At 60.1% G+C, this 14,149-nt stretch overlaps 1 protein-coding gene across 7 annotated transcripts in view; it reads right to left on the bottom strand.

Annotated features, from left to right (window-relative positions):
* Positions 1-14,149, bottom strand: part of RIMBP2 (RIMS binding protein 2) — a gene marked incomplete at both ends in the record, with an annotated part of 78,944 nt that overhangs the window by 49,897 nt on the left and 14,898 nt on the right. For 4 of the 7 annotated variants that reach the window (XM_080822161.1, XM_080822164.1, XM_080822163.1 and 1 more), the window contains 2 exons: positions 6,089-6,139; positions 13,871-13,972. In XM_080822161.1, coding sequence (XP_080678287.1) covers positions 6,089-6,139; positions 13,871-13,972 — 153 coding nt within the window. Of the gene's footprint in view, positions 1-4,909; positions 4,931-6,088; positions 6,140-13,870; positions 13,976-14,149 lie in introns of those variants that run through there. The other 3 variants (XM_080822162.1, XM_080822166.1, XM_080822165.1) reach the window with 3 other exon arrangements.

A 14,149-nucleotide genomic window follows, 5' to 3' on the forward strand; every position in this document is an offset into this window, starting at 1 on the left:
GCCCGGCGGGCTTGTCCCCACATCAGTGTTTATTTCAGGAGCCAGAGCCTGGTCGCCTCCTGGATGGGCGGCCCCCCGGGTAGCTGGCCACCCGCAGGTGGCAGGAGGACGGGCCACGCAGACCGCGGCGGGAACACATGGCACAGTCATCAGGCAAGCACACCATCCCTGGAAGAAACGCGGAGACTGGCCAGCGTGGCCGTGGGTATTTATGAAGATGGAGGAAAACACATCCCGAGCATGATGGCTAGCCGTCAGGGCCCGCCACTCCGCATTCCACATCTGCCTTCCGGGCCCCGTAGAGGACGGCCACGTGGAGGGCCGGGCCCTGTGTCCCGCCAGGGCAGGCGGAGGGTACGCGGCTGCCCGCTGTGAATCATCAGAGCAGCAGGGAGAACCCAGGGGCGTCCCGGGCAGGCTGGGACCCCACGCATGGGAGCGTCTGGGAGGAACATTCCGTGTCACGTCCTGACCTTGGGGCTGCTCGTGTGGGGCTGTTTGCCTGCTCTGTGCTGGGCGATGTCGGGGACTCATAACGCGTTATCGCTGATGGCCGGGGAGACCACGGGGTCAGGTGGTATGAGCCCACAGCACGGGGAGGAAAACAAGGCCAACATGCATGAAAGCCGGGGGTCACACGCCAAGCAGGGGCCAGACTAACCCAGGCCTCTCTGACTCCGAGTTCCAAGCTGGCTATACACCCTGGGTCCCCCACTCACTCATGTGGACCTGGACACATGTCCCACAGCCTCCGTGGGCCCCACTGCCTCCGCCTAGAGCGTGGGGTGAACCATGTCTTCCAGAACGCAATAAGGAATTGCAAAATCAGACTGTGGGGTGCATGGGAGGGCTCCATTAGCAGGAGCAACTGTCTTCTGGCCTCTGAGGGCAACACCACAGGCCTGACGCCGCAGGGAGGGGTGCGACTACCCTAGTAAGACCCACCCAAGCTCCCTCACACGCCTCCCACCCTTGCCTGGACGTCTATTTTCAGCAAAGTATGAGAGCTCCTTTGGGCCCATGGGAGTCTACCAGAATTCCCTACGTTTTGTGACCAATGGAGACCCTTGGCGGGACAATGTGGGCTTGAACCCGAAGCGGAACAACATTGTTGCAAAGAGGGGACTCTGGTCAGTGCGGACGTCTCCTCCGCGAATGTTCTGCACTCCACGCGGCACACGGAGCCCACACCACGAAAGCCCAGCGTCTTCAACGTTTGCTTTGGTTCAAAGCTCGTCCAGTTCTCCAACGTAAGCGGCAGTGAGTTCTAAGCTGGTGGGTTGGATCGTTGGGGCCTCCCTGCTTCTGGACAGACGTGCGCGCGTCACTCGGTATTAGGTGTGCACTAAGCACCCGTCATCGGTGGGGCCTCAGAATATCCGTATCGCCTTTGGGGTGCCAACAGCGGTGAGGGGGCAGACGGCAGCGTCCGGGACACAGAGCTGGAGTGGGGGTCGGTCCTGGGACAGCCAAGCTCCCAAACACCGGGGCGCGCACAGCCTCCCTGTCCCTAACCACCTCAGCTCGCAGCGAAGCCTTACGGGGCTGCGAAGGCTATTCCCTGAGCGGGAGGAGGAGAGGGAGGGGAGAGGCTTCCTAAGACGAGTCGCATGTGAAACATTAATTCTAAGTCATAAGTTATGGGTCCGCTTCCCGGATTCTCTAATTGACTACTGTTCTGCCACACTTTGTATCCAAGTTGCGCGGTCCTGTGAGGATTCTAGGGGGCGGGGACAATGCCACGGGCCAACCACCTTTTGGCTTCACTCCCCTGGCCCCGGGAGACGCACTTTCTGCTTTTCCTGCCAGGAGGTGGCCCTGGCTCGTGTCAGCGGAGTGACCCAGCGGAGCAGGCAGGAGCTGACCCTGCTGCGGTCATCAGGAAGCCACACGCGCCAGTCGGCACGGTCACAAGGTGCAGGGGGCCTGCATCCCACAACGTCCCTGTGCCGTCCCCGGGTCACCTCCCCACATTGCCCCGTCCTCCCCATGTTGTCCCCACATCCTCCCCGAGTCATCACTCGGAGGGGAGTTCTCTGGGGCCGCCCCTGAGCAGCAGCAGATGTCGCCGACCAGAAGCGACCTTCATATGCCCGGTGTGAGGCTGTGACCTGACCCTCAGCTTACGAATGCACCTGACAACGGGTTCGTCTCTGCTGGGAGCAGGTAAGTGCGCCTTCACGCACACGCACACTCACCTGCCGCGTGGTCGTGCAGTGTCCTAACACCAGCCCCGCAGGGCGACCCCCCACCCTTAGTCCCAGCAACACAGGGACCATTTTCGGGACCATGCCAACGTTTTCATTTCAGTTTTCTCTAAAATTGGAAACAAACATATAATATGGACTCAGCGTGGGCTACGTTCCTCTTTACTCCCAGGCAGGTGGAGGTAAAATATAATTTTTAATGCTTTTATGGAGGAAGGGATGGGACTCGTGAAGCAAATGGGCCCAGGGCCCAGGAAGGCCACGACGCTGCCCAGACGCTGGGCCCCCTCCAGAGGACCCCGTGTCTTCCTGGGTCAGGGGGCACGCTGTCTGCTCTTCCCAGTTTCCCCAAAGGAGACCCAGGATGGAAGGAGCCTCCACAGGTCCCTTCCCGGCTGTGATGAGCATCTGGCATCGCGGGCAGTTTGAAGCCTCATCTGGAGCTGACGGCCAGTAAGCTGGGGGCCACAGGGGGAGGTGCTGGGAAGGCGCCCCAAAGAAGGCACAAAGCAGCCAGAACGTACACGCAAAGCACACAGCACGGACAGTGGCAGGAATGATCTGATCCCAGGTTTTCCCCTGTGACGGGCCCTGGAGCCCGTGCCCCCGAGCCCCACACACAGGCCCTGCTCCCCTGCACACCTTCGTTTCTGCGCCTCGGACAGTGCTGCCCACGGGCCCTCCTGCCCTCGGGACCTGGCTCTGCTCTGGCAAGCTGTGCGTCCCGGGGCGGGTGACTCAGGATCTGTGCCTGATTTCCAGTCTGGGAAGAGGGTGATGACGGTAGCGACCTCGCTGGAGGCGGGGGGGGGGGTCTACGGATTAACCCTGACACACGTGTCCACTGCCCAGTGGATAGTGATCACATGGTCCGCATCCCTGCTGGGGAGGGCAGTGCTTCTGAGTCTCGCCACCGTGTGAAGTCACGCACAGCTCAACACCTGCTGCGGGTCTGCGGGTGGGAGAGCTGACCCCACGTCCCGGGGAGGCCGGGGTCCAGGGAAGTCGGCTGCGGTGCAGCGCTGAGCTCCTGGCGTCAGAGCCAGACCTTGCTTCTCACCAGCTTGCCTCGGGCAAGTCACTGAACTGTGCCTCGGTTTCCCCTGGGTATCGTGAAGATTAAGTGACATGCTATGCTTGCTGTGCCCTAGATGTCCCTACATGTGCCCTAACGCCTGGTACATAGGGAGGGTTCAGGGAGCCCTAGGTCACTGTCATTGGAGTGTCATTACTATTATTAATTTTAAGATGTTCTCTTGCTTCTTTGTCTTCAAATTACCCCTCCATAAAGCGCCGGGGACACTCGTTCCCTAACGGTTCCTCCTTTGCAGTTTACAGAGGGCTCGGTCATGATTCTGGAAAAGCTGTTTTCAGCTAACGCCTGACGCCCACCTTGGTGAGGCCCCACAGCGAGCCCAGATGATTCTGCGGGCGCTGGGACTCTCGGCACGCGTCCTGATGGGGGATGGAGACCGCCCCCTCCTCCCATCCCCAGACATCCTGGCCACGCACTCATCCGAAAATGGGGCTCGGGAGCACCCACAGCACTGGCTGGGCAAGGTCAATGTTGGGAGGGGTTCTGCCGCCCCGTGCTTGCGGAGACGACCCCCACTAGTCCTGTGTGTGTGCGTCTCGCCAGGCAAGGTGGCGGCTGTTCCGAGCAGAGCCCCTGACTGAGGGGAGCCCCCACCCTGCCATGGGGGACGCACACCCCCTCCAGGAACAGGAACACGTTCCAGCAAAGCCTGTGGCGTGCTGCAGGTGTTTCTCATCAACACGTCCGGTGAAGGTGAGGTGCGGGAGGGGTGGAGGTTCAGGTCACTAAGACGCTGAGCCACGGCTCGGCCAAGACTCAGGGCACTGGCTCGGCCCTCACGCCCTCGTCTCCACATTAGCCTCATGGACACGAAGCAATGCTTCCCTGACAATGGCTTTCTCAGAACTGCCCAGGGAGGGGCGGCTGGGTCCCCCCAGGTTTCTGGGTCCCCCCCGACTTTGTGACTCCACGGGGTGGGCAGGACCCAAGAACCGGCATCTCCAGCAAGCTCCCAGCGATGCCGATGCTGCTGGTCTGGGAACATCAGTTTTAGAACCATCCCTTCAGTGACTACACGATCAAACTCAGTTTTAGAAAACACTCACAACCCCATTCAGAGGGACAGCACCGTTCCTCCTGTTCCATGGGCGTAGTGAGAAGGGCAGTGTCCTGTCCGGGGGAAGGAAGGCTGCCGCCCTCACCTGCGGGAGGGGCCCCAGCCATGCACACGGCAGACACAAACACAGCGGGGGAACATTCCGGGGCCAGGGTTGAATCCCGATGACTGAGAGACAAATGGGCTGCATGCTGGGCATGTGGCTGGCCCTAGGGCAGAATGAGTTCCCCCACCTGCCATCCCACCGCACCCCTCGCAGTCATCGGGGTTCTGGGCTGTCCTCCCAGCCTGACCCTTATGGCCGCGGCGGAAACAGGAGACCAGGATCGCTGGGCCTGCTCAAGCCTTGCCGGGACAGAGCTTGTGTTCCGGTGCCCAATGGCAGTGCCCCCCACCCCCAGGAGTCCCCACCCGCCCCACAGCCGGAGGAAGCTCGGGCTGCCGGCTTCCCGGGGGGCTGAGCAGGCCCAGGGAGCCGTGGCGGCCCCAAGCACAAGGGAGAGCACCGCCAAGCACAGCGGCACAGGGGAGGCCCGAGCCCTCCGGTACCTGCATGCCATCCAGCGTGTTCTGCGGGAAGCGCAAAGCAAGGCACAACCACGGAAGACATTGTAAAGAAGAAAAGACACGCACCCTCGGCGCCTCTGCGCTGCACCTGCCCCCCAGAGCACATTCCGATGCCACCCATGCCGGAACATGCACGGCCCCAGCCCCGGGCCAGGAGACCCCCGTGGGCGGCCCAGAGGGCGGCTGAACGCAGGACACACCCTGTCCGGGGGCCCCGGGCAGTGGAGACAAGGACGCATGCAGCCAGGAGGCGGTCTGAGCAGACAAGGGGGCGGCTCAGGCAGGGGGCGGGGGATGGATTCTCCAGGGACAAGCATGGCCTCCGGGGGTCTGCTGCCATTCCCTCGGGTGCTAGAGCTCCCCCTGCCATTCGTCACACTCACCCCTCCAGATACTCATTAGCTAACGGACGCGCTCAAAAAATCAACTTTAATATATGGGATGGCAATGGCGGGACCTTTCCCTGCGGGAGGAATAGATGTTATGAGGCAACATAAGGGAACTAGGAGAGGCACACTCTGCTCTCCGTGGCCGCCATGCCCCTGGGGACAAAGGACAGGGCCACCTTCCCCCTGTATCCAGGGACAGCGGCCCACACAGAGGCCACCCAGGGCCACCCCCACCCGTGTGTCTCTAATGAAGAGGTAGGAGCTGCCTGGCCTCTGTCCGGGGGGTTCACAGCAGGAAAGGCCATGGCCCTGCTCACTGGTGTCCCCCGCTCAGACTCCAGGTGTCGTCCCCTTTCTCATTTTGCAAATGCCTCCCCAGGTACCACCAGCCAAGCTCTTCCCCACCGTCAGTGCCGTCCCTGAAAATGTCCCTGAAAGTGTGCCATCCACGCTTCATCCGCTGGCAGGGTGCCCACGGGAGCGGTCCACCCATACCCACACTTTATCCTCCTCCCCGTCTTCCTCCTTGCGTGGTCCCAGAGCAGCCCGCAGGGGACAGCGGCTCACGAGCGAGGCACCCAGCTCCGTGGCAGGCTGTGTGACTGTGGGGACATGACTTCGCCTCTCTGTGCGGTCGCTGTGCTGCCCGTGTAGGGGGTGGGCGAGCAGTGCTAGTGGCTGGTGCCCGCGGGCACTCAGGAGTGGCCCCCACATTCACAGCTCCGCCCTCGCCCGCCCCCCAACGCCGGCGGGTCAGGGTCCTGACACTTACCTCTAGCAGCCGTACGGCGCCTTCATGTTCCTTCTTAGCTTCAACCTGAGCCTTGTTTATAATAGAAAGAGAAAATAGTCAATGTTTAAAGCAGAGGAAAGAGAAGAGAATCAGACAAAGGTCTGAATTATCAGGGCGTGGGTTCCTGCCATTTATCTCCCCAAGAAGCACCCTGTTCCGAGGGTCTAGACCAGTTCTCATTGCCCCCTGCCCTTTGGGCAAACACAGAACAAATGCCGGCCGGCTGGGATGCTCTTTGTCAAAATGGGAAAGGACACCCTGATCTGGCAGTGAGGGGACAGGTCCGTGGGAGGTCCCACTCCTCTAGAGAGAGGCGGTCACACACAAAAGGGGGCTGGGCCCAGAAGGTCAGGACAATCCTTCTGGAAGCCTCAGGGTGGGGTGGGAGGGCATCATATCCCCAGGTGCCCGTAGCTGCTTGGGAAACAAGACGCCGCCATGCAGACATGACTTCCAAGCAGCTGCCGGTCAGCGGCGGTCTCCGCGGGCCCCAAGGCGAGCCCGAGATGGGGGTCCCTGAGCATCCGGTGGGCTCTCAGCCAATCAGCCTGCAGTGGGGGGCGGCCCTCCTCCAATTCCTTGAAGCAAAGCCATCTGCTCCACAGAGTAAGAAATGTCACCCATTTCACCCAACCGGTCTCTCAGAAGGGCTGCTGCCTGAGCCACGTGGTGGGTTCACACAAAACCACAAAGCAACAGTGTCATCCCTCATCGCAACGCCAGTGAGTGCCACAGCCCGCCCGCCCGGCTGGCATTTGTGGCCGCCTCTTCCGGAAGAGCCCCAGTTGTGCTGGGGACCCAGCCCCCGTCCTGAGGGCATGAGAACAGCTCCAGACGCTCAGTGGTTGGCTTCCGGGCAGGTGTGCAGGCTGGCTACAGCTCTGCCCATGGATGCTGGGGGAGGTGGGACAGATTCTCTTTGCCTACTTGACCCGAGCCCGAGTGGAGGACAGTACGGAGCACTGCAGCCTTTCTGCCACCATGAGGGATGAGGCTGGAGGAGCCAGAGGCCTCCCCTGGAAACCAAAAACGAAGCCGAGGCAGAGGAGTGCCAAGGCAGGAGAGCACTGGATCCAGCCGCATCTGAAGCCCCCTCAGTTGGGCGCACAACTCAAACTCCCTTTCACTGTTCTCTGTCCCTTGAAACCGAGCGTCCTAATGAACGCAATCGTCAGCTGCTGGAGAACATGCCACTTCCCGTGTTCAAGTTGGAGGCGCTAAAGTTTCCGTGAGAGCCTGAGCCTGAATCCTAAGCCGGGAAGGAAAGCTGGCCCCCCCGCGTGGCCACTCGGACGTCCCCTCGCACTGGTTTCAGTGGCCTCACAGACATTCCCAGAGACACCGAGTAGCGGGTTTAGGGGGAGGTTTATCTCCAACACTGCAGGCCACCTGCGTCTGACAATTTCGAGCACTCGGGAAGGATCCCCATATTCGACTGAGATTTACATGTAGAATTCTCGGTTCTAGAAGAACACGGTCTCTGGGCGCCGGACGGTGAGCAGGGAGGGGCAAAGAAGCCAGCGATCGTTATTCTTGCAGCCTCCCCGGAGGAGGAGGGGCCCGGCGTCCCCAGCACGGCCAACGCTGGGGGGCGGCCTGAGATCCCGGCTCGCCTCACCCCTACACGTCCCGCGGGGACGGCTCTCCATAAAAGGCTTCGAGACCCAGGAAAGCGACAGAACACCAGATTCATCACGCTGTTCCTGAATTCAGCGCAACCTTCAAGTGCTTAAAATCGTTCCTTTCAAAGCTGAAACGAGAGCGATGATAAATAACAAAATGGGGAGGGGGGACGGACAGCCATCCGCAGGACGCACAGGGATTATATAAATAACCTCAGCACTGAGCCACTTGAGTCAAAGATAGTTTCCAACTGGCAGGATAAAAAACAACAAAAAAAAAACCCCAAAGTGAGCTGTGAAAACCCCGCCAAGTTCGCAGTAATGACTTGGCTTCCGGCTTCCAGAGAGGATCGGAAGCTGGTTTTCACAGGCTACTTGCATCCGGGCCATTTGGGCAGTTAGAATAGATTGTTAAAACTAACGGTTGGAATCGGCAGCTCCAAATTCTCGCAACATCAAAGCAACAGCTTACACGAGGCTCATCTGAGGTCCACAGCCAACCTGTGGGGAAGCTCTGACCTTCACACAGGACACCGGGACACGTGAAGGGCCCGTAGCTGTCAGGGGCACAGGGGCCAGCTGTCAGGGGAAGGGGGCTGTCGTCTGGGGAACTGAGGGTCCAAGACGGTGTGCTGACACAGGTGGTGGTTTCTGGGGAGGCACAGAGGTCCAGACATGCTGGGCTCAGCCTCAAAGTCTGGACACTTGGCTGGGATGGCCTGCGCGCCTAATGCGCGGTCTCCTTGGTCTCCTCCCATCAGCACTAAGAGGAAGTGCTGCCTGGACACGAGTCCCGCAGGTGTGCCCGACAGGAGCACGGGGGTCAGTCCGTGACCCCCTGCCACCCACCCACGACAGCGAGATCCCAAACAGCCATCCTTGAAGTGCAGGCAAAGCACCGATCGCGACTCACGGGGCGGGCTTGGCTCCTCTTACTGCCCACGTCCGTGACAGCCCCAACCCCGAAAGCCACCCCCTCGCACGTGGGAGGAGTTCTGAGCCACAGCAAAATCGGTCAGGTCTGCAGATGAATTTTAAATTTGGAAAAACGCTTAGATGATCACCACGGCGACTGTAACTAGGAGAGGACGGAGCTTGCTCGGGAAACAAAGTCTGAAGCTGGGGAGCTGCCGGGCTCTGGCCGCCGGTCACCCAGAGAGGAGGGGCCCAGGGGTCTGGGCGCCCACAGGCCATGGGGAGGACGGAGCCATGGCTCAGTGACTCGTTCAACGGGCATTTACAATAGCACCTAGAATTCATCACCGGGGACTGCGACCAGCCGTGCATCCATCGGTGGCCGCTCCCCGCAGCTCTCCTTCCTTGTCTGGGGATCTTGGACCCTCATCGTCAGCATTTACTGAGCACCTGCTACGTGCTGGACCGTAATCTTGGAGCGCAGACCCTACTCTCTGGAGAAAGACCGCAAGCAAACAGATGAGCCAACGGCACCCCCTGCGGGCTGGTGTTCCAGAGGCCACATGAGCAGGGAGAGGATCCCATTCAAGGCCGGGAGGCAGGGCAGGGAGCTCAGCGCCGAACGCCAGCTCTGCCCTTTTCGGGGAACCAGGCATCCAGGCAAAGATCCAAGAGGGGACAGATCTGGTGAGAGGCCGCGTGGCAGGGGAGGGGGAGGCAGCGGGATGAAGCCCCGAGTCGGCGAGTCAGCCTCCCGGACGCCGGCCCCAGGGCTCTCCATGCTCGGAATAAATGTTCACGGTGTCCGGAGCCTCCCCCATCTGCCTCACTCATGCTGCCCAAAGAGCCCCTGGAAATCACCGACACAGAGGCTCCGTCAGTGCTGACCAGAGGGCTGAATGAAGGAAAGCACGGACTCTGGACTGAGCCCTCGGCTGCCTGGTTTGCGTGGAACAGGTGTCCCATGAGACCGCCGGGGGCTGGTGGCCCGTCCATGGGACAGAGCCCGGCTTGGTTGCTTTTTGTATTTTTAGACTCTGCCTCTACCGGCTACTGGAACTACTGGTTGGCTGGATGGCCTCATTTTCCCTTGATCTCCATTAGAACACCACTTGCTTCTCCAAGCACCATCCTGGCCAGAGGGACGAGCCCCAGAGAAGGTCTGGGTCCCGGGTCCTGACGGCGGACGCACGAGGCCCGCGCCCCCTCAGGGCGCCAGAGGTGAGGCTGAAGCCCGCAAGACCCATCAGGCACTGCCTGTATTTTGAGGGAAAGTAAACCCCTGCCTTACTTCACACCTGCGATGCGTCAAGAGAAAGGGACACGGCGGGCCCCGGAAGGCAGAGATCCAACAAAGCACAAACAGGCGTAAAGGGACTCCCCAAGACGCAAGTGAAGGGGGCCCCAGGCCCAGCTCTGTACCGTCAGGGGCAACCAGCATGGGCGGAGAGGGCCGGGGGTCTGGGCGGAGTCTCAGGGAAAGCGGAGGTCAAGCCTCCCCACGTGGGGCCATCCAGAGAGGGTTTTGCTGCTCTCCCAGAGTCTGGGAATAGGAAGTGATGAGGACACAGAAAAAAAGGAGACAAGCAGAAAGAGGCAGTAACTCCAGGGAACAGGTGTGGAGCAGGTGTGGCCGAGGACGGGGTTCAACTTGCACCTCATGCCGAGGCGTCGTGTGGAAGGCTGGATGAAAGAAGAGGGTTCACAATCCAGTCTGGAGAGCCCAGGGTGGCGAGGCCATACCCAGACGGTGTTTAGACCCACAGGACCTGACAAGGTCACCACGGGAGCCAGCGGAGACACGGAGATGGTGCTTGTGGACCGAGTCTTAGGGAACACCCATGAGGTTTATGGGGGACGATCTGCGTGGAAGGAAATTAGTGGAGAGCGAGGTGTCTTGGAGGCCTCAGGCAGAGAGAGGCAGACCACCGGAAATTGGGCTCTGGGTCAGAGAGGACGAGGACAGAGGACCAGCCCTTGGCACGATGTCCATGCACAGGTGACAGCAAGAACCACCTCACTGGCAAGATGAGGGCAGGGGTCCCTACTGGAGGGGGGCCGAGAAAGCCTGGGAGCTGAAGCCAGAGAGAACGGGCCACTCTCACACACAACCACGCTGCCGTCTCATGGGGCCCAGCTCTGGACCTTGGAGAGCTCTGGTACTTTTACTGTGGTAGGGGGACAAGGGCAAGACACTGGTCAACCCGGAGCCTTAGAGGGCAGCATCCTGGCCCAAGGGCTTCATGCAAACCCAGGTCATTCTGCTCACCAGCTGACTGGCATCTGGCAAGTTATTTAATAGCTCGGGAGTCATCTTCCTCGATTTGGATACAGGAGGACAGTAGGACCCACTTCGTAGGGTTGTAATGGGCTTGAAGTGAGAGTTCACGTCAAAAATAGTTCCCGGCGCCCAGCAAGCTCCTGGCTTCTTTTTAAGTTTAGTAAATATGGCATTTGTTCCTCCTTCGCCCTTCCTGACTCCTGCGGCCTGTAACCTCGCCACCTCTGGGCCCTAATGCCCTCTCCCCCACACTGCCCCAGCCTGTCCATGGGTCTGCGCAGCCCTGATATGTTTATGTGCGAAGAAAATGCCCCCATCCACTGTCTTTTTGCAGAAAATGGAAACACAGGACGATGGGTCTCCTGAGAGCATCGCCGTTTCCACTAGTGTCCCTCCATCTAGGACCAGAGACTTTCCTCCCATCCCGTGCACCTGCCGCTGGGCGTCCACACATCCAGGACCACACCAGCTCGGCGATGTTTCCATTCAGCCCAGATCCACAGCCACGATGTGGGTCAGCCTGGATGTGCCCCTTCCCACATGCCTCCACCCCTGTGCCTCTCACCACAGCCCCTGAGCACACAGCTCCCTCTCCTAATCCATCCTGGGTTGTGTCCACGTCTCCCCTCTGCAGCCGCCGCCCCAGGCTGAGACCCCAGGCTTTCTGGCAGCGGGTAAGGGGCCTTCCTGCCCCTCCGCAGATCAGTCCCCAGCGCGAGGGTCAAAGGATGTTCACCAGACCCCGTTACACCCGCTTCAGCCCCCAGTGGCTTCCCGTTCCCTTGGAACAAGATGAAGCTCTTTCCCACAGCCTGCGGAGTGCCCGGGGCTCAGCGCCACCCTCCTTGGGATGCACCCCCTGCCCATTGGGCATGACCTGTGTCCCTCCAAAGGCCTCCTTCCCCAAGTACTGGGGACCTGAGCCCTTACATGACCTGCCACTCACCTAAGTTTGCCCTGTCTGGGGTCCTGCAGTCATGAAACCATCACTTCATCCTGCCCCTTCTTCCCTGCACACGGCATCTGCATGACCTCTGGAGGGGCCTCGCTCTCCCTCGGTGCCAGCATAAGCCATCTCCCCCGCCACTGGGCTCCCCTTCCAGAACAACCCAAAGACACTGACACACAGTGGACACCCAACATTTGTTGAATGACTGAATGATCTCATCAGCAAGGGCAGCATGCTGGCCCTCCATGGTGGAAATCAAACGGAAAACAAGAATCCTGAAGAAATCGCCAATCTCGTTCTGCTCAAGGGTCCGCCTTGCTCTTGGAAGGCTTTGTTCAAAAATCAGAGCTCTAAGAAATTACCACCTTGGCACCCTGGTTTTGTACTGGTTTCTCCTCTTCAGCTCCCGCCCCTGGTGAAGCATCAGGGTGTCCAAGATACAGACCACAATGAACACCGGGAAGGGACAAAGGAAACCGGATGAGGCACAGAGAAGGCTGAATGACAGCATCGGCTCCGGTGCACCTTCCTGCCATCGGATGCTTCGTAAATGAAACTCCAGGCTCCCAGAGAACACGCTGCTGGCAGTCACCGATCTGTCGCCCCCTTGGCATGGAATCTGTGTTTTCCACGGGCTTCCTATCCGGGTGGTGCCCAGCCAGGGCTTCCGGGGCCACGGGGAGCGGGGGCAGGTGCCGGGCGGCCATGTCTGGGCATGGCACAGCAGGCAGAGAAGAGCTGTATCTCTGCCTGGGCCCCAGCAAGCAATATCCTTTCTGGATAACATCTAATGAAAGGCTGCTTCTCGCTGTTCCGGCAGGTCGTCAGGCTGGATGATCCCCATCAGCTCGGGCTTAGTGACAGCTCCCCTCGACACGTGGTCTCAATAAACAATCAGGGAAGCAGCCTGGGAGATTCTCCACCTGCTGCAAAACTGGCTCCCAAACTCCGAGGACAGGGACATCCCAGGAGACTCCCAACACCAGTCAGGTGGGCACACGGCCCTGGGTCCTTTATTCCGAGATCAGAGGCCTGGAGAGGCTGGGGAGGAGCTGCCCGCTGCCCATCCACTGGCCGGTCTCAGGAGCACCCACCGTGGCCAGCCATGCACCTGTAGCCCAGTCTAGAAAGTCTCTGGCTGGTGGGGCCCGCTGCCCTCCGGGGAGGAGTGGCTCCAGGTAGGATCAGGGCTTTCGGAAGGAAAGGAGAACCACACCCGGGACCCCAAGTCCCCCCATGGAGAGACACAGGAGAGGACCACAACTGATGACCAAGATGGGTCCGGGGGCCATGTTCTTAGCCCCCCAGCACCACCACGGGTGCCAGAAGGATGGGCCCCCTAAGCTTCTCAATCCTTCCCTCTGTTTTCCCTCCTTCTTCTTTGTCTCTTAGTCTCCGCGTCTCTTTCTTGTGTTCTTTCCCTCTCCCTCATGCTGAAAATATTGCCCTGAGACTTGATCTGTTCGCTTAACAGCACATCATGGAAATCTCCCCAGTTCAGCAGGTACAAACCAAAGTTATTCCTTTGAATGACCACAGTTTATACCCCTAGCCTCGGGTGGGCGTCCAATTCAACCCCGTTCCTCTCCCCCATTCCACCAGTACTGAAGACAAACAAACAAACAAAAAACCCCAAAGAACAAAGAAAACAAAACCCAAGTCGTGTCGAACCAGTTCCTGTGGTTCTTCTGGGCATCTTTTCTGGAATGGAAGGTTGCAGGATAAGACACACACGTATACTTAATTGTAAACGATGCTGGTAGGGCTGAAGCCACTCACGGCGGGCAGCGGCCCCGGGAGCGTGCTTTCCACGCGAGCCCGCCGGCACCGCGCGGGGGAGCGTTTAGTGTTTGCAGTGGATCTTGGGACACGGTGGCTCAGGGGAGCCGGGTGGCACTGGGTGGCACAGACTCGGGGAAGGTGGGGAGACGCAGGTGCACAGCTCCCGCCCCCCTCCCTCCACACCCCTGCTCCAGGCCACGCCCACGGCTCACCTTCTGCAGAAGGTCAATCTCCCGCTGTTTGGCGTGGAGGACAGCCAGCGCCTGCTCATGCTCCAGCTCCAGCTGCTGCCGCCGTTCTGCAGTCTCTCGCATGTGCTGCGGGGGACAGGGCAGGGTCAGTGTGGGAGCCAGAAGACCTGTGCGGGGTGGGGGGGGGAGCCCATGGGCTACTCTGGCTTTCCCTGGGGTCAGGACCCACCCCTTGGGGAACAGGTGCCAACACACCTTCCACCTCGAACTGCCTCATCGTTTCCATACCCTTAGCATCCA

The sequence above is a fragment of the Martes martes genome (genome assembly GCF_963455335.1).
Source record: "Martes martes genome assembly, chromosome: 13".
NCBI classification, from domain to species: domain Eukaryota; kingdom Metazoa; phylum Chordata; class Mammalia; order Carnivora; family Mustelidae; genus Martes; species Martes martes.